Source organism: Toxorhynchites rutilus, chromosome 3, assembly GCF_029784135.1.
Source record: "Toxorhynchites rutilus septentrionalis strain SRP chromosome 3, ASM2978413v1, whole genome shotgun sequence".
Classification (NCBI taxonomy): Eukaryota; Metazoa; Arthropoda; class Insecta; order Diptera; family Culicidae; genus Toxorhynchites; species Toxorhynchites rutilus.
The window spans coordinates 82,828,463-82,849,923 of record NC_073746.1 but is presented as its reverse complement, the minus strand read 5'-3'; the positions used below and the strand labels follow the sequence as shown (position 1 = coordinate 82,849,923).

Here is a 21,461-nt window from a genome sequence, read left to right as displayed (position 1 = left end):
AACCATGATTGATTTATCGGCATGTCTGGTGGCTGATGATTAATGACTGAATTGAACTTGAAAATTCGATTTTGGGCTGAGTAACGGTGAAGGCGTTCTCACCGTAGGTGACCATTTGTGAATGGGAATTCGATCGATTGGTTTCGAAACTAGCTAGTATAAGTCTAGGTAGAAAAAAAAGTCATATTGGATGCGAAGTTGCACATATTTTCGTTCTACTGGAAACAAGTGTTTCTTCGACGGAGGCATCAAAAAACAGTGTATAAGGTAGACATCAACATGAGATAATTACCCAGAACGGCGGATTGGTGGGACCTAGCAACATTAAAGTGCTTAAATTTGTTCCACGCAACAGAATAGGGTACAATTTTTAGATTGCATGCGTACGATAGAACGATTGACGCAAGCCGATATCATAGTGGCGAACAAATATGTAATTCAGTCAAGTGGAACGTTGGACGTTGATCAATTATATCAAGTGCTTCATATGAACTATTGTTCGTCAGGTTGTATTAAGACATAATGACTGAATCCGTCTGTCGAGATCGGTGCCAGCATTGATGTCGTGTGAAAAAATGTGTGAAAAAGATTCGCTGAAACGTAAAGCACAATGCAGAGTATCGCTGGGAGATTGCAGGAGCCGCAAGAAACAGCAAATCTCATTATGCTTAACTTCCTTATTGATATTCGACTACCATGAATTCTCTATCAACAGCTACACATAATTCAAACTTTTTGATTGAAGTCTACCGTGGTATTTGTTCAAACTAAACAGCGCTATCTGAGTCACATTGAAATGATACGTATTTAGATACCAAAATGAAAAAAATAATAATCAAATTTTATATAAGAACTGTGCTTCCGCAGCAGTATATTTCACTGATATTCTGAGATATCGATATCAAGACTGGTTTTCCTTAGGCCAGAACGAATAGGTGACTGGACCATGCGGATCACTGGTGGAATGCAAAACACTTGGTAAATGATCAAAAGAAATGTTCCTAATTTTTTTTTATTTCGATATGAACATTTTTTACATTATTTCAAACCAAAAATTATACTCCAAACAGTTTGTAAGTAAATACTTATTGTTTTAATCGTTTCCTCAACAGAAAATCAGCTTATCAGCATGAATTATCACACCGTTAGAAATAAGTGCCTGATATTTTGTGCTGCATTCTTTAATGTAGTTTACAATTTTCAATTATTCTATTTTGAAGGCATCTTGCTGGAAAAGTTATAGAAACATACATACAGCCATTTCATGTCAAAACATGTCATGTCAAAAGATTTTCGTGAAAATTGGTAGTTTTGTGCCTTTTCGCAAAACATTAGACCAGTATTTTTATATTTTCATTAGGGTGCCCATTTCCATTTTAGGATGGTTCGAAAAATCAACTTTTTCCACTTTTTTTCAAAAAATTTAGGTGAAGGAAATCGGGGTTTTCGAATTTTTTTTTGTGCCAAATGTCTTAAAATAGCATGAAACGTCGAGATCTAGTGCCATCTCGAAAATTTTTTTTTTGTCAAAAATCGACACTCTGGGACACTTTTCCGGAGTACGAAACGAAAAGTATGGTTTAGTGTGCCAATAAAAATAGTTATCTCGATTTTTCATTCGGGACTTGCTACGAAATGTTGATTTGCACAATAATATACCCTATGCAAAATATAAGCTCATTCGGACTTCATTTACTGGTGTCATAAATGTTATAATTTGAGTTTTTTGGAAACCGAAAAATCACCGGAATCGGGGTTTAAAAAAATTGATGAAAAATGTTTTAAAATTGCATGAAACGTTGAGATTTACGGTTATCTCAAAACATTTTTTTTTCTAAAATAGATTTTTCAGGCGGAAGAACGACCAAGTGCCAAACAAAAATTTTTTTTTGACAAAAAATTTTTTTCGAGATAACTGTAAATGTCGACGAGTAATGCAATTTTAAGACATTTTGCATCAATAAATCTCGATTTTCGATCAAATCAAAAAACCTCGATTTTCGATGATTTTTCGTTTTTCAAAAAAACTCAAATTTTAACTTTTGTGACACCAGTAAATGAAGTCCGAATGAGCTAATATTTTGCACAGGGTATATTATCACGCAATTCAACATGTGTTGAGCCGTATTCAGTGGAACCGAAACCTTATTTTGCTGGTAAGAAAAAAATGCCCCAGGATAAGCTTGTATTAGTCGACTTTCCCAAAAATTTTCGAGATGACACTAGATCTCGACGTTTCATGCAATTTTAAGACATTTGGCATCAACATTTTTTTTTCGAAAACTCCGATTTCCTTTACTCCGCCTTTTTCGATTTTCAAAAAACTCAAACTTTGACCGCTTTGCGCCACTTTCCCTTAAGTCCGATTGAGCTGATATTTGGCATAGTTTTTTCGAGGTGGTAAATATTTTGTATAGGGTAACTTTTTGAAATTTTAGGGTCGATTTTTTCCCATACATTCATTGGCATCCTAATGTACATCTGAAGAAATCATCATTTAATATGTGATAACAAATTTAAAAAAGATGGCATGGCACTACCGGAACATAACCAGAGAAATGTAGGCTGTCCTTTGAATTATATTATTTTATTTTCATTTGTTTAAATTTTACAAACGACAACGTGACCTTTGCGTGGAGTAACCTACTCGAAAATTGATTTAGGTGAAAAGAAAAACTATTTTATAGCATAAAAAAATGCAAGCATTGTTCTCACTCTGCACTGCTGCTAAAGGAAAATTCCACACAACGAATATAGGTAGCGTCGGTAGACGCCGGAAAACGCGGCCGCAACAGCGGTAAAGCCACTAATCTGAATAGAAAGAGAGAATATTTAGTTCTAACTGTAGTCTTGAAAAAGGCTGCTTGATATCAAATAGTTAGCAGAAGGGTTATAAAACGTTGGACCACCTAAGCGTAGTGTGTGAATGATGATGAACTGATCGCTTCGCTGCCCCGCCAGCTACTGGCTGGCATGCGTATCACAAAAGGGTGGTGCTTGCGATGCATTGTTTCGTTCCTGAAAAATGTGCGATATATTTCATTGTACAGGTCGGACTCGATTGTATACAGTTTGATTTTTTTTATTTTTAATATGGCTTATTTCAAGCAAAAATGTAATATTTCAAAGTTAAGGCGAAAGTCAACTGGTTATTATAGGTACAGTAGAGTAAAAATAGGGAAGTGCACCCGTGGCCGAGTGGTTAGCGTCTCACAATATCATGCCGGGTGTTCGGGTTCGATTCCCGTTCTGGTCGGAGGATTTTTCGTCAAAGAAATTTCCTTCTACTTGCACTGCAGTCACGCGTATTCTAGAGCTTGCCCCTCAGAATACATTCAAGGCGTGTTATTTGACTCAAGAAATCTCAACTAAGTATTAATAAATGACGCTAATTATTTCATAGGTTGAGACGGCAAAAGTTCCACAGGGAACGTTAACGCCATTCAAGAGAGTAAAAATAATGATTTTAGAAAATTTTAATTGAAGGATTACCAGGGATTTTTTCAAATGGTATTGCACCGAAATTGAGAAAGATAGAATTTCGGTATCAAAGAACAAATTGTAGAGCGGTTAGTGATCTTTATTTTGGTTGATTGAAACAATCATATTTGTTAAAGTAGAGTAAGTTTAAGACAAACGAAGCCTGGAACAGAGAAAAAGTTCAATAACTCTGTCATTGTTGAAAAATATGACCACCCTAAAAAAATTTTTGTATGATAAAGGCATGTTCTGACTTTAAGAGGATGTATCTATCAGAAATTGAATTCTGTATATAATCGCCCTGTATCGAGCAAAACCGTTGTGATATTGGCATTAGGAAAGACTGTTGTCTGCTGGCTAACTGGTGCGAGACTGTGGTGGCAAGATCAAGGCACGTTTGGACAGTGCTTGTTATTTTATAATTATTCAATCGTTTATCTCAAAAAATATATTGTTTTATTGTGATAGATGCGTAGAAATGTTCCCAATCAATTGATACAAACGTCATTGCGATCTTTTTATTTTCTGTTAACATTTTCGAAATTCTCCCTAGTATTTGAAACATGTGATTATTACCATAATAAAGGATGGTTATTCAAAGAAAAGAATAAGCTCTTTTAAATAACAACAAATGATCGAAAACGATGCTAATTTGATCTAAATTGGAACATTATAGCGATGTCAAATGAAGTCATGATGTTTGTGTAAAAATGATTTCTTTCTCTTGTGAACAAATTACAACTATTGGATGTACCAGCAGCTTCTTCTGTGACAAAGATCGCTTGCCTTGTAATATTCTCGACATGCAACATGTGAATACGCGAACATATGTAAATATGTAAATGAAGTTTTGCAACCTTGTGGGTGCAGATATAGACGAATTTCAATTCACGCTTTCGTGCGTCATTCTGGCATACGCCTCCGCAAATCATCCGTTCGTCTGCCAATAAACGAAAGCTTAACAGCCGTTCACTTTCCAAACAGCAAAAGCTAGTACCACAATTTGACTTAATAGATATTGCTAGAACACACAAGTTCAAGGAGACAAGGAACAATGGTCAGGGAAAGATGTGTTGTCGATAGGAAACAGTCGTTTGAAAAACTAAACATATGTGATACGGTTACATGTTTCACTTCAATAGCAACAGCATGAGGTGATGTTCAGAATGCGAGAATGCATTCATGCGTTTAATTTGAACGATTTCTAGGCGTATACAATAGGAGAGAGCCAAACCATTCTGCACGCGCTTGGTCTACTTGACCTTAGCTGTCCCAAGTTTTCTACCAACCTTGCGAGCCGGGAGTTAACTATTTAGCAACGTACTTCATAGTGGAAGCATACATGAACTTGATCATTATGAGGGGTTAAGTTCTGTTATAAGTTCAAGAAAAGGGTGCTTTATTGTTCAGATATTGAAAAGCATACGAAGCAAAGCAATGTGAGAGTGTTAAAATTAGTATTATTTTCTTTCAGTAACAAATAACTGTAAGTAATCATGCCAATCCGATAAATATACGGAGATTTACGCTCTGCGAACTATTATTCCATTGAGTTATTTATTTCCATCATTTGAGATCTCGAGCTAAATTATGATTCGAATGTTGATGATACATAAATAACACATGCAATCGATGTCGATGCCACGGGAGAATAATTTCGAAACTGATTTCAATTCAACTAGAAGCCACTGCTTACAACAGGGCTGCGCTCGACCATGTGATCGTTGCTGGAAATGCAAAGCTTTCGGAAACAGTTCACATTGCCCGATCGATTTTGAAAATGGTTTTCATATTTCATTATGCAAATATCCATGGTCACTTGAAGGTAGAAGGTGCGTCATCTTGCCTCGAATTTTGTAAGCGTCCCGACTTCGGTCGACTGTGAACTAAACCTGTTTCCGAGCAAGTTGTCTATTTGACAGGGTTGTTCGTTGTAGTTTTGCGGAGCAAAATTTAATTTTTTGTGTGATAGTTGCTTCTTGTTTTATAAAAAATATATTCTTCCATTCCTTGAAACGTTTTCGGGTTTTTCTGCTGGTGTGCATACACTTATTAAATCTTCCTCCGCCGCTGCATCTTAATTTTGAGTTGTGGATGATTGCAAGTCTTTACATATAAGGTGTGCAAATAGGAATCCACTGTTTTTCATTAGGACGTGCCAGTAGTAAATTTTAATCAAAAAGGACGCATTGAAAACGTTACAATGTGAAGTTAAATACTCTTAAACAATTCATCGACATTACCATTGAGAACTTTTCTCGGTTGTCAGTATTTTATGTGAGAAAACTGAGGCCAACAAAGCCTAATTTGTGAAAATTTTGCTTTTCGTATTTAATTCAATGAAATAGGCGGTAGAAGCGCATCGAAGGATTGTTGATATTCATGGTGAGAATGCTATTAGTGAAAGAATGTTCTTGTCTTGGTTATTACTGGGGATGAACAGAGGATCTATTATGACAATTCAAAGCGAAGATAATTGCGCGACTTTCGCGGTCATCAACCAAACCGTGTATTCGGTGTGGCCAACAAGGCGGGCGGACTGTTGAAACCAGGTGAAAACATAACAGAAGCTCGCTACAGACCAAACCTTATGTGTTTGAATCGAGCATTGAAGTCAAAACTGATGCCCTCACCTCGTGAGAGATCAAGTTCAGTGCCAGTAGGGGTTGTGAACTTTGAGAGAGAAGGTTAGAGCAGTGGATCGAAACATAGTTGTATGAATTATGCATTTTTTCAACTCATTCATTATTGCTTACGCATGCTAACGGAAAACGTTCCTTTCCGATCATATTGTTTTTTTTGTGGTTATCGAACGGGATTTTTTTTTATTATAAAAAGGATTTTGACCTATTCAACAGGAAAATTACTATTCTTTTACATCCGGCATTTTCAGAATTTGAACGCCACATTTCTGTTTGCGTCACCACCTGGGCCCTGTTGCATAACCGAAATTTCACTAATAATATTAGTCTTGTAACTTGTAACTTGTAGATTGCTGTTGCATAATTAATCTAAAAGTACAAATCTACAAGTCTAATATTACAAGTTGTGTACACTAATATTATTAGTGTTACATATTAAATATTACAAGTGAATATTGCATAAACAAAATACAACAGTAAATTATTAGTTCCGACTTGTACTGTTTTCTACAACTTCGAGTGGACCCGTAATTTCATTTAGGGGAGAGGGAGGCAAGTTGGCGACTTTAAGCTTTGGCGAGCCCTGGATCTTCGAATTATTTTTTTTTAACGTTGATGCTGATTCATATAGCCTGAAGTGTTTTCTATCATATTATTTATTGGATGGGCAAAAAAATTAAGAAACGTGTCCACCGCAACACGCAGCTTTGCGCAAAAAGCGTCGAATTCGCCATCTTACCTCCATGTGGGGGAATATGGTTTGGTCACCTAAAAATCAACAAATTGTAATAACAATTATTTATTTATCCTTGGCACGAACAGTGGAATTTTTTTTTATTCAGTATTATAGTGATTTTCAACTCTTTTGGCTGGTTCGTCACTTTTTACTTCCATTTTTGGAAGAATGTCGGGAGTGAGAATTGAACTCGTGACCTTTAGCGTGAGAGGCATGGATGTTACCACTACGCCAGATCGCCTCCTCTGCAGTGGAAATACCATTTTCATCAATACTGTAAATGTCACACGCAGGAAGACGATACTGAGCTCGTATATCTCCCAAAGTTCGAAAAAATAAGTCACAATTTTCTTTATTGAACGCCATCAATCGAGCCCATGAGGTATTTTCTGGTTTTCTCAAAGATAGTTTATGAGCCTTCATAAACATTTCAACCCATGTCCGTCCAGCGCATGTTCCTTTGAAAGGGTGCTCTATGCCATTTTTAACTGCAAACGAATAGGCAATTCTTCGAAGCTGGACCTGAATGTGGCTTTAAAGCGGCTTTTATTGGACGACGTATCCTGAAATTGATACATATTTAATATTGCTTGCATAAAGAACATGGAAACGCAAAAGCTGAATTGAAAACCTAACCTCCATGTCTGGATATTTTCGTCGATAGCGTCTCAAAGTTGGTTCTGGCACACCGAACTGTTTTGAAGCACCCACAACAGACAAACCTTCTACAGCCTTCATAACATTCTCCCAACTGGTGTCCGACCAATATTGGTCTCTTTTTCGCTTATAAGTTCTAACCATCTGCAATAAAAAACCAAAAATAACATAATGTTGCAGTTCGACAACTTGCCCCCAAGCGACTTTTTCAATAAAAAAAAATTAGCTGAAAAAAATTCATGATTGAAACTCGCCGGAAACAAACAGATTATGTACAATAGAGTACCTTTATCATGTATAAAATTATTTTGAAATTTTAACTTTTCTGATAAAGTGGATAATGAAGTTTGAAAAAACAGAAAAAACAACAAAATTATGAATTTTCTCATTTTTATTTTTCACTTTTTTTGTGAATACGTTTTCGGCAGAGTTACAGAGTACAAAGTTTGGCCTTGTTATGATGCATCTTCAGTAAAAAGTAGGTGGCGCTACCTTCATTACAACGCGTCAAATTACCGATTCGTCATCTTGCCTCCCTCGCCAACTTGCCTCCCTCTCCCCTACCTATTACTTTAAGCAAGCACTATCGTGATTAGACGTCAAAAACAACACTTATCAGGCTTATCTGCCTGATGTCACACACAGCGGTTTAGCAGTTTAGTATTTTCCTTAGAAGGTTGAACACCAGAAAAAAAACGTTAAAAACGCATTAAGGCAGTATTTTAGTCTAGAAAATTGAAAAAACAATTAAAAAAAAAATTCTTCATATTTCTGAAGTTTATGCATTCAAGGATATACCATAGAAAGAACTTTTTGAAATCCCATCAATTTCCATTTTAGTGATGCGGTATCTAATCTAGTACGGCTTTAGAAATTAACTTCAAACGAGTTTTTCTCGAAACTAGTTTTTTTCAAACTGGCGTACAGCATAGCTCAAGTTCTACTGAACCGATTTGTGTCGAATTCATATAAATATAATCTGTATTAGAGATGTGCCATCCGCTCATGAGCTGTTCCGAAGAATCGACTCTTTGAAGTGAGTTGACGCGGAACAGCTCGCAAAAAAAATCAAACAGCTCTTCAGCTCACTTTGATGATGATGAAGGAGAGAAAAGAGCTGTAGAATTGAAGAGAGTGTGTGAGCTGTAAGATTCAAATGAACTGACCGTCTCTCGCTCTTCGTGTTAAGACATCAGTTTAGTTTCATTTGTCCCTCGTCTTTTCAACTGTTATATTCGCGTTGACGGCATTGAGCTTTGTTTACCAGTTTAGGGGGCGCCAAAAATAATAATTGGCTCTCAGGCAGAATGAACACGTTTTTAAAATTCAAATTATTAATGAAAATTAACTTCTGTGTATCAAATGAGTATTCTATTTCAATGAAAAAGACTTTGTTTGCAGGCGGTGCAAAAATCTCATAATATTTTTTTTTTTTTTGAAGAAAACTTTCTATTGTAATGTAAAGCCTCAGTAAAAATGTCGGAAATGTTGTACTCGCCGAGTCTGTTGTAAATAATAGTCTGGAATACGTGTTTCAAGTAATTAATAATATGGTGTGAAAAATTTCATTTGAATTTTAACATTTTCAAACTGGCTTCGTGGCTATCGAGTTTGGGACCCAAATTGAAAGTCGGCTCTGACAACTGAGCTGAAGAGCTGTTCATAAAGAACAGCTTATTTAGATGAGCTGATATGATCAGAGCTGTTCATCATGATGAGCTGATTTGCACACCTCTAATCTGTATGCATCTCTATTTCGCATGAACCAACAAAAAATCGTATTTTTTAAAATTTTCCTTTTTTTTTAAATTCGGAAGAATTCGGAAAAAAAAACGTTAAAAACGGATTTTTTTACCGCTGCTATTTTACCAAAAAACATGTTTTTGACATGCGATAGCGGCATCTTCCTTCACTGATTCAGAATCTGTTTGAATTTTTTCTGTTTCAGATAAACAGAATAACCAGAATCGTAACACAAAGATTCCGTAAATCGCTTTATTATTGAAGAGATTACAAAATTTCTACAAAAAAAAATTGTTAGTCATAAACCTAGGTTATATACAACAGTACATACTGTTAATGGCTCTTCTAGCTATTCGAAAAACGAAATTTAATACGAATAAGTTTGTTGTAGATCCTTGAAGAGTAAAAAATATCGTAAATTATATCAAAGTTTGGTATAATAACATTATTTTTCTCTACTTTTATCGCGAGTATTTTGAGAAATAGTGTTTTCCTTTTTGACGTAGAACTACGTCTTTCATTAAGGGTGCCAAATCAGAAAACAGGTCACGTTTTTATGAAATAAAGTTAACGTTAATAATTATTTTTGCCGCGAACGAATTTTGGCGATTTACATACTAAACGAATCGGGAATTCCGTAAGATTTGTTTAATATGCCATACATTAGAATCCCCTGGTTAGTAAATGGTTAAAATTCATGAAAACTTTAAGTGTTTCTATTTTCCCATACATTTGTTCTGTCCATTTGAGTGCTTTCCCGAACAGAGCTATCAATAACGAGTAACTTATCTACGACCAACGGAGGGGAAATCGTAGGATTTAAAGTCTCCGTGAACAAAGGAAAAGAAGAAGAATGAAGGGGAATACTTGCCTAGAGTATAAACAGTGGATCTCGCTGAGGCAAACTTTCATTCGGCATCGGACTGTTGAGTAATCCAGTTCACTTTGCCTTCGCTGCGCTTCGATCTAAGATTGGACCCCACCAGTGGTAATCCATCTTGGAAATCGTCGTTTGATTTTTCTGTTCGTTTTTCGCGTTATTCGTATCGTGTGTTCTTCTTTCCGCGTGATAAATTGGACGCTTTACGTAGTGCGCGATGAGCAAGAAGAAGAGGAAGGCAGGCTCGAGCCCTGCAAAAAACGAACGCATTGTTGGTGTTGGTGCAGTGAAAAGCGCTCGCACTGAACCGAGCCTTCGTGAATGTGACACCGCACCGTACAACAGCGAAGTAGGCGATTTCGGCGCGTCGATCGAAAATGTAAACGCCCAGGCAGCAACCAAAATCAAGCTCCCCTCGCTGGTGGTGAAGGCGGTCGCTCTTGACAAACTCATCAGCGAATTCGCATCGATGGGTGTTACAGCATAGTACAAGCTGTGTAGCATAATTTAGTCTTTTTCTAAGCAGTTAACATTGTTTATTTTCCGTCTTCATAAGGGCTTCGTTGGTTCCTTTGAGAATACATCAATGCATTAAACTGACGTTATGGCGAAGCAGACGTTAAGGTTGTGCACCAAAAAATTATTTAGGAATACCAAGCATCTTGAATGTCTTACTGGAATGTTATAAGTTATTTGGGTTCGCGTGCCAGTCGCAAAACTGCCTTCAACTAGGATTGCATTTGCGCTCGCTAATCGTGATCATAATGAAGCAAAGCTACTCTTTTCGAGGTTGTTGAGATTAACAGAAAGAGATTATTTCGTTTATTTAGTCACCATGAAAGTAAATGTCGTTCTGGAATTTTGCTCGCCAGGAGTAAAACATTCTACACTAAGAATGACAGATTCGCTTATCTTGAGCATGAGAAAGTAATGCATCTTTTTTCGAGGCCAGTAATATTAACAGAAGCGTTTCTTTTGAGAATAGCGCAAAATGATGAGAAATGTTTATATTGCTAGTAGTTTCAAGCCACCAATGTATGGCTCTGTATGCATGCTATGGTGAACGCTTGTTTGGCGCTTGGTTTACGCTTAGTTTGTACGAACAATATCTAGAGGTGTGATTCCTTTGAGGCAATACTAAATAACATGTAGCATGATATTTGATACTTGCAAGTGTTGTCATTGTTGTTGTTTACATGCGGTGCCAAAGATATATTGATGTAGTTATGAGATATGGAATAATGGTGCTGCTGCAACATGTATATAATCGACTGTAGCCGAGTCTATGTCAATTTCGAAAAAGGCCACCGGAATAGCCTTCGAGGTAAATTTTCAATGCATTGACATGAAATAAATTGCGACATACGATTGTTTTGCGAGGGCAAGAATGAATCATCAATCAATTATCGTCAACTGATTCTACAAAGAAAAAATAATTTCAGAGATTATTCTACTAAGCAGTTGTTTCTAAAATTTCACAGCATTATAGAATAATATCCGAAGGTATAAACAAGCGACTTATATAAAATAATAGCGTAGTTCTACGTCAACAATGCGGTCGTATCATGGACACAACCTCCTATAATTTTTTCCAGCATTTTTTTCGTCTGAGACATACACAGTGAAAATAATAAAACAAGGGAGCAATTTAACAAATAAAAGAGGCATGTTTTGCGAGCGGATGCGATAGTAAATCATGTATTATGCATTCTTTTTTTCAACTTCGTTCCCATGATGTTGTATGAAACACAAAATTGTGTACAATAATTCGTTCTATGTTGAAGTAATCAGATGCAAGATTTCATGCACCACGTTAATTTTTATGTAAGATTTCATTAAAGCAATGAGAAAAGTGTCACTCATACAGCTATTGCTCCCGATGCCTTAGAATAAGACTAATAATACGAATAAGACAATGGAAAGAAATCACAATACCATATCTATCCATTAAAAATAAAGCAACATCATATTCAATGTAATCAATAACGATTTTTTTTTGTTTACCGATCCTCATATCCTTCATCTGTTAGATATGTTAGATGAAACAGGGTGTCACACTGATATTCATTAATCATTTTTAGTGACTGTCTAATTTTCAGAACTTTTTGCCAGAAGCTTATTTTCTTTTCTTGTTGGTTGACAGTTATGAATACATATAACAAATGGCCCTCTGGACTACTATTTGGAGTTTCAAAAGAGTTAAACTAACAGATTTCTGGACAGTGAAAAGAATTATATTCGAAAAAACAACTGTTCTGAACAATCACAGTTCTACGTCAAACTTTCGTCCGTGCCTCTAGGTTCAGACCCTTCTCCTTTTTTTTTGTTACAAGTTACCTCAGAAGTACAATTCAGTAAGTGCGCACTTTTGTCCCCACTGCGGGGCAAACCAAACACTAAACGAAAAAGAAAAAGATCACGATTCAAAAAAAAATTTGATTCCAAATGTCGTAAAATTGTATGAAACGTCGAGATCTACTGTCATCTCGAAAACATTTTTTTTGTCAAAAATTGGCACTCTGGCATTTTGAGTCTTTGTTTCCGAATACGAGGCAAAACGATTTATTGCGCCAATGAAATTGGTTATCTCGATTTTTCATATGTAACTTCGTTTGAAATGTTGATTTACACGGTAAAACATCCGATGCAAAATATTAGCTCAATCGGACTTCATTTATTAGCGTCGTAGAAGTTCAAATTTGAGTTTTTTGAAAAATGCAAAATCACTGGAAATCATGATTCTCAAAAAAAAAAACAGTACCAAATGTCTTAAAATTGCATGGCACGTCGAGATTTACAGTTATCTCAAAAAATTTTTTTTTCTCAAAATCGACCTTTCAGAGGAAAAAATGATGAGCGTCAAAAAATGTTTTTTTCACATTTTTTTCGAGATAACAGTGAATCTCGACGTTCCGTGCAATGATAATTTTTACATTAACATTTGACATTTGGCGCTAAATTTTTTGTAAACTCCGATTTCCGGTGATTTTTGGCTTTTCACAAAACCTCTAATTTTGACCGCTTTGCGCCATTCTCCCTTCTGTCCGATTCAGCTGAAATTTTGCATAGGGTATTTTTTCGAGGTTGTGAAAATTTTGAAATTCGAGATGACGATTTTCATTTGCACCTTAGGGTGAACAGTATTTTTTCATATCACTGATATTATTTCACTTGAATTTTAGCATCGTTGTGCTACCAAATTTTCCCCGTACAAAGCGTCAATATGCCGTTCTCGTCTTTTGCATTTCACTGAAATTCCATTCATTCACTGATGTTTGTTAAGAACTTTTCATCGATGTCCACCTCCAGGATGTCATAAACTTGTTAAAGATGAGGTAGTGAGTTGTAGATAGGAAAATCATTCTTAGGTCATTCTTGTGCTCTTCGATCAGATTATCAAATCTTTTTGAATTTGTCATGGAATGAAAACAATACACTCATCAGAAACTAAAACCAGTTATGGAGACATACAAACCTCGATAACAATATTCGATACATTCAAATAAAAAACTTTATCAATCACCAGTTTAATATCATGCAATGCTTCTGTCTTTCTTTTCGATTCATACAGCGTACCCAGTCCTCTCTCAACCGCAACAAGATGCCCGAGATGGAGGTAAAGCAATCATCAACGAATGCTCAAACCGTTCAAGTCAGCGGTGCTAACGGCAACGAGCTAAATAATAACGGCAGCATCCGTGATATTATAGTAGCGGATGTGACACCACACTCACAGCCTCTATTTGCCGATGACGAGAAGAAAATGAACAAAATGCAGGAATTGCGGAATCTGGTTGAAAGTAAGTGCAAGTTGGGATTCTTTTTTAACTTACTTCGTCGCTTGTTTTATCTCTCGAACAGGGATGCCAAGTGATTTTTTATTATTCAAGTGAAAATGTTTGCAGAAAACCAACCATAAAATGAACAAAATTCAAATGTCTTTACAAAATTCGGTGTCTTCACAGAGAGTCTAGTGTTTTGAAAAATTATCACATCTGGAATCTCTGCTCTCAAGTCACTCAGGATGCCTGTATGATTGCCGTGTAATGCTCAATAAAACTCGTTCCGTAGCTTAACAAATAAATGTAGTGGTCGACCAAATCGAACTGAAAATTGATTATCACACGAGTCTGCTCTCTCTCTCTATCTCGCCTGAGAAAAACTATGGGCTGAAATCGCAACGAACATGAAAATTAGGTTTTAAGCAAACAATGATCAAAGTCATTTATCGTTCACATGGAAACGATTAAATGACTTGTTTTGGTGGGTTGTATAGTAATGAACATTGTCGATGAGCAGAACATTTTATATCATACTTAGCTTAAGCTTCATTGTTTGGTTCCGTAAAAAACACTGAAAAAGATGTTAACTATCTCGCATCAATGAATACATAATTTGGCGAATGAAATGCGTCTGGACGTCTGGTTTATTCATAGACATAGGCGAATGAATTCGGCGAGTTGTTTTTCAAGGTGAATCAATCACTCTTTGCTTCGCTATGATATCATTCTATTCTATGCATCCTAATTATTAATATCTTCCGCTTTAACGTCACAGTGTTGTTGAGAATGTTGCAAGACGCCGTCATTCACTGTCTACTGTACCAAACTTCTGAACCTACCCGTACGGAACGTGATCAGCTTCGCTGATTATTGCGCCGACATTTAATTAAAAGCAAGCTCAAGAAACGTGAGCTCAACAGTGGTCGAGTGAGACATGAAAGTACCTACCATAAATTATCTGGGACCTTATACGGTTTTCAATATATAATATTATATATTGAATATTCGTCTGTCGAAGTCTAACACTGGGCATAGATTTATTACGACAAATGGAGAAAATTTCCACCCTTCTGCAGCGGTCTTGCAGCATTTTACGACACTTTATGCTCAAAATCGTTGTTTATGCTAATGAGGCTTGACCGTCTCGGGCCCTGACTGTCCAATTGCAACGTGTCGCGCGGTGACGGTTTCGCATTCGAGCGGCAAGTTTTCCTGCAATTGCTAGGACGGAACAGAAGTTTTGCCGAACAGAACGGCTTTTTTCGAAAGGGTTTTGACGCAACGATTGCCAATACGCACATGTGATTAGCGGATTAATGACGTGTAATAAAAATCATTGAAAATTAAAATATGACACACGGTCTCAATACAGTCGATTTTATGTCTTAACAAAATGATATATTTAAACATGTTTAATATTGGGCAGTCAATAAATTGTGATACATTCATTTTTGGACAATCGTGAACTCCATCAATATCATCCAATCAGTATAGACGATGTATTCAGTCCCCACGTACTCGTTTCATCAATGCTTGCAGCTTCAGGAGGCTACCCTCAACCTCAAAATTTATTTCAACTCTCTAAGTTTTAATTGGGGGCTCGACATCCCAGTCTCTGGAAGAATTCCGACCTAAGCGTAATGGCGGACAACTTGAACATACTCGAAGCTGTAAAATGTACATTACAGCTTCGAGTTTTTTTTTACGTTGTCCACTTTCCGTTTCCATGTTTCTAGGTTTCACTAGACATGCAGTTCAGTTTTTTTTATTTATCTTAACGTCGAGAAGCTTGGCCCTTTCCTGTTTAATTATTGCTTTCTCATTTATAAAGATAAAGACGATGTACGCGGTCGGTATTTGTCCCAGCCAGAGATGCCCACCTTCCAGATTTTTCGGGATTTTCCAGATCTTTTGTCATGTTCCCTGTTCTTGATTTTGACTGATTTCTGTAATTATTCTGATTTTTCTTGATTTTTAAATATTTCATTTTATCTAAATGAAAATTATATGTTAAAAATATACTGTAAATAATATACAAAGTTTTCCTGGTTGGAAATGATAGCTGTCATAAAAGACGAATTTCATGTCAACTCGACTGGCCATTGGAAGCAATATCTCAGATTACAGTGAAACGTTGTGAGTGTAAAGACATTGGTTATTTAACACTAGAAAAACTGAAACTCTATATATACCTAGATTGCTCAAAAGCAGTCAAAATGACTGATTTGCGAAAGAATAAATAATATGTAAAGAAATTGGGTTTAAATTAATTTTCAATACTTGTTTACAGTTATATGACAAGTTATTAGTAAATATCAACAATGAAAAAAAAAATCACTAGGGGAAAAAAATATGCATTATTATTTGTACTTTTTTAACAAAGGAAAGTGGAAATCTTTTTATGTGTAAATCTTCCGCAAGCATACTTTTGATATTTTTTATTATTATCATTTGTATGTTTGTTTTATAGTTGCAGCAAAATCGTATTTGACAAATTTAGCGTTTGTTGAATGGTTTAGATATGATAATTTTGCAGTTGATCTTTGTGCGTCTTCATATTCAAACGATTTTTTCTATCTTGCTGCTTTGTATTCGGTAAAAAACTGTTCTGCGAATTGGAACAAGAACTCTTTCCGGTTTATTTGGCATATACAGCATTTGGCATATACAGCACCTGGCCTATGACGGAAATAATTGTTCATCAACTGTTCTATTTTAGTCGATAGCAAGCCTGACTATTTTCAATGACGATGTCCCATATTTCCGAAACCGAGGTGAATTTATTTGTTTGTAGGCGTCTACTTTTATATTTTGTCAAAGCGAATACATCGTAGGATTTGCTAGAAATTTCCTGTAGCCGTAATTTTTCTAAAAACATGGGATCCCGCTTTGGTAAGTAAAAATAAACCAGTTTATTTTGTTATACCTTGTAAGTTCCACGAGCATATAAAACCCCAAAATATCCATGTATTTCCGGTATTACTGTTGTCCAATCGTGCCTCAAAATTTGGCAGCCTTTTCCTGCTGTGCGCTTTTTTTCCCAAAATAAATATATTTTTATCAAGGCTCATATGGCGTTAGCCTCACGGGGCCGGGAGTTCAATACTTTGACAATTTTTCTTATTATCTATGTTAGTAATATGTAACCGATTACTCGCGGTTGGCCTGAGGTTAGTATTACAAGTGTTTTCGTAATTGGGATGTTGCTTTCTCCAATGCTCTGTACGTGTGCCCGACACGGGATACTTCCTATTGGGATGCAGCTGACCATTAATCAGCAACGCCCCCCTAGTCTGTACCTCATATCAAACGTGGTGCGTCTTTCTCGACTCGAGGAATCCAGGATGGAATGGTCACTAGCCGGCGCAATCATCAGTTCGTGTAGAGTTGTCATGAGCGGTACAACCTTTGGCTCTTGTTGAATGATCAGTGGACTGCACAACCTTTGGCCCGTGTATCTGTAAAGAGTGTGTGTATGTATTGCCGCGACTAAGTAAAAGTTTATCGTTTGGATAGGAGGGATATGAAACGGGGACACAACGAAGGGAACATCATTAAACGTTGACATCGGCGTTCCTGAGGAACAGGTATAGATGAAGCAGAAGATCAGGATCACGGCTACCTAAGATATCCCGGACGGGGATCTCCGATTGTCTGCATTGTGCTCTCAGTGCTCTAGAGAGCTGAGAGCGAGCAGTATGGAACCGGATACACGACCAGACAACATGCTCGATGTCGTGGTAGCCATCGCCACAATCACAAAGATTGTTTGCCGCGAGCCCAATGCGATAGAGATGCGCGTTTAGGTTGTAGTGATTGGACATAAGCCGAGATATCACGCGAATGAAATCACGACCTACATTCAATCCCTCGAACCATGCACTCGTCGACACCTTAGGGATAATCGTGTGTAACCAACGACCGAACTCATCTCCACTCCACATGCGCTGCCAACTTACGAGCGTGTACTGACGAGGAATGTGGAAAAATTCATTATAAGCAATTTGCCTTTCAAAAAGAGTGCCTTCTAAAGCGCCCACCTTAGCTAGCGAGTCCGCTTTCTCATTCCCCGGAATCGAGTAATGAGAGGGAACCCATGCTAAGGTAATCTTGAATAATTTTTCGATCAAAACACTCAATAGTTGTCTTATTCTTGTTAGGAAATAAGATGAGCGTTTATCAACCTTCATTGAGCGGATTGCCTCTATTGAGCTGAGACTGTCTGAAAAAATATAATAGTGGTCGATGGGCAATGTTTCAATGATCCCCAGTGCGTAGTATATCGCACCCAGTTCAGCGACATACACGGAACAAGGATCTTTGAGTTTGAAAGAGGCACTGGAATTTTCATTGAAGATGCCGAAGCCAGTAGACCCGTTTATGATGAACCGTCAGTAAAGAACATTTTATCAGATCTAACTATGCACACCATTCTGTGCGCTTTTGATTATGTTTGATAATATTGTTATCTATTATCAACGAGAATGCACCGATAATATTATCTGACATAATGTTCTTTCTTGCGCAGTCTGACGACTCTTTCACACTCTTGAAAGAAGATGATAGCCTTCTAGGAATATCACCTTCGTCAAATTTTTACCACACAATACCATCGGTTTCGGTTCTCTAGAGGATTCGAACAACAAGTATTACTTTAGCTTTACAGAAATTGAAACTTATCAAGTATACGCCCAAGTCCACAATTTACTATTCACATGTATGGTAGCATGTGATGGTTATAGAAAAATAATTAAAACTGTCATTTCAATACAAAGCCGAACTGTTAATATAAGAAATCCACTTAATTCAATAGTGAGAGTCATTTGAGAATCTCAAATTCCCAAGCAGTCAAAAGGACTGCTCTTGGGCAATATAGGTATAACACATATGTATGTACCGGAAATGAAAGAGGGGGGAGGTAACTGCAATTATGTATGAACGCGTGTATATGTTGTACAAAAAGTCGCAACATTCTTAAAAACATGCCTCATTATATAGATAGTTGTTTTTCTAATTGAAATTTAAAAGCAGCCAAAATGACTTCCTTCGGAAATCTAGTGTTAAGTAACTTTGCACACTTGAAATGTTAAAAAAAAGAATTGAATTACTTTTTGAAAAGGCCCAAAGTTTGTATTTCCTATTTTTTACAAAAAATCATGACTCAAAAATTGTAATACCTACGAAATTTTGGTGAAAGAACTAAATGTAGCAAATTTTTTTTCATTAAATTATACCAAAAATTAACAAAAAATCACACTGAAAAAAGTATTTTAAAAATTTGAATTGATAATTCTTAAAAAAATCGTATTATTTCGAACAAGTAATCGATACATTGGAAAATGTACACTTTTACGAGAAAAGGGTTTTTCCAATAACAACTTTTTTATGCTTTCTTTGAAAAAATTACAGTTAATTCTGATTTTGTTTAAGCGGGGACCCCGGTTTGGAAGGTTTTTTGCATTTTTCGGAAGTTTAAAAGATTGCGGTATAGTGTATTCGACGAAGGTTCAGATCTCATTGAAATATGAACTGTTGTGTGTTATGTGTAAATTCCCGCGTTTGACATGTTCTTGACAAATAAAAATGTTACAAGTTAAACACTAATAGTAAATTTTCAAAGAATATATGAAAAAGTTGTTACTAGGAAAACTTTTTCTCTGTAGCAGTGTCCTTCTTCCGATGACTTATTTGGGTATTGTATGGACTATTCATGTATATTTTATTCAGAATAAAAAAAATGTTTATGAAAAAATTGGATTATAATTTTCAAAATACAGTGAAAGCTCTCTATAGCGACATCGCAAGGGACCGTCGTTATAGAGAATTGTCGCTATAAAGGACTGTCGCTATAGAGAATTCGCATGTCGGTATAAAGAGAGAAAAAGAGGTGGTTTTGAGAGGGTTGGCTTATAGTTCCACTATGAACTACTTCGTCAGACACTGAATGAGTTTCGTCATCCTTGTTATCTATAGATGATTGATCTTGCACTGTTTATTATTATTTATTATTATGTTTATTATGAGTTTGATCCCGAACGTCACTTCACATCTCGTCACTTCACTTCACATTCAATTTCATTGAAATAACATTATTTCGGGAATCCAAATAATTTTTTTTATGAGCATGTTTTTTAAAAAATTCTGAGCAAAAACAATTTGAATAAGCCATATAATTACCAACAAGTCACTCATAAATCGGAAGAAAGGCGTTTTTTTTATCTCATTTATTTATTTATTAGGCTCATTAGCATTTTAGCTGTAACAGAGCCGGGTTTTAATCGTGTACATGTACATATGTGTATGTTTCTATAAATTGTAAATTATACAGTAGTTAGTAGTAGCCATTTAGGCGTTAAGTATTCTGTTCAATTACATTATGGTAAATCACACAGTAGTAGCCATTTAGGCGTAAGGGTATTCTGTTCTTCCATTGTTCAGCAGACCGGACAGCGAAGACAGTTGATATTGATCATTGTTGAGTTATTTATAGAACAGCAGCCCGATGTGTCTTGCAGAGCAGAGCATTGTATGGATGAATCGATCTAATTTCGACCGTGGATCGATTTCCATCGCTGATGATGGTTGCGTGGACGTAGTTATTCTATAACAACACAAAGATTGTCAATTGAGGGCCCTGAGTTTGAACTCACGATCGATCGCTTGGTAAGCGAACGCGTAACCAAGTAGCTACGAAGACCCCCCTAAGAAGAAAGGCGTTGCTACAGAGGAAAAGTTTTCCTAACAACAACTTCTTCGTGTTTTCTATTGATATTTAACTCGTAACATTTTAGTGTGTAAATTATCGCGATTGACATATTTTGCAAACTTTTTTCTATTTAGCAACGCGTCAAGAACATGTCAAACGCGAGAATTTACACCCTAATTTTTCAGGAATCTCCATACAAAAATGCAATATGTTCCAGAAACTATAAAAGACAGAAAGTTGACATCTTCGACAAAAGTTCATATTTTATTAAGATCTAAAACATTGTCAAATACAAAATCTATTTTCAAATCTGAATCCATTTTTTGGTAGCCCTGAAATGGTTTTTTCTAAATTGTAGAATATCGAATCATGCTACATGATATTTGGTATTGTCTCAGTGGAATCCAACATCTAGACATCGTTCGTACAACGAAAAGCAACCAGCACCAAACAAGCGTTCAACATAGCATAGCAAATTAAAGCTCTCTAACCGCTCTACGATTTATTCTCTAACAAACAACTTCTATTTCTCTTAATTTCACTGCAATATGATTATAAACAATCTCTGATGAGGCTTCAAAAAAACCTAAAAAATCACGATTTTACGTACTTATGATAGCCAATTATCATTTATTTATTTATTTAATAGGTTAGAATGTGCCTAATTCTGCTGAAAAACGAATCGCATCAAAACGAGACCCGTCTTGATGTAGGAGACTTCGAGATTTCTACGCAGGATGTACGACTCTGCTATCATGATTCCATTAATCTTCACCAAGCTGTCCACCTCACCCCCATAAAACGACTTCTTGACCGTCCTTTTGATGTGACCGCT

General features: G+C 36.3%; 1 protein-coding gene across 1 annotated transcript in view; it reads left to right on the top strand.

Annotated features, from left to right (window-relative positions):
* The first annotated feature begins 959 nt into the window (after positions 1-959).
* The window catches only part of LOC129774367 (alpha-tocopherol transfer protein-like), a 35,189-nt gene continuing 14,687 nt past the window's right edge, over positions 960-21,461 (top strand). The window contains exons 1-2 of the mRNA XM_055778100.1: positions 960-978; positions 13,710-13,938. Coding sequence (XP_055634075.1) covers positions 13,740-13,938 — 199 coding nt within the window. The 5' untranslated portion in view covers positions 960-978; positions 13,710-13,739. The remainder of the gene's footprint in view (positions 979-13,709; positions 13,939-21,461) is intronic.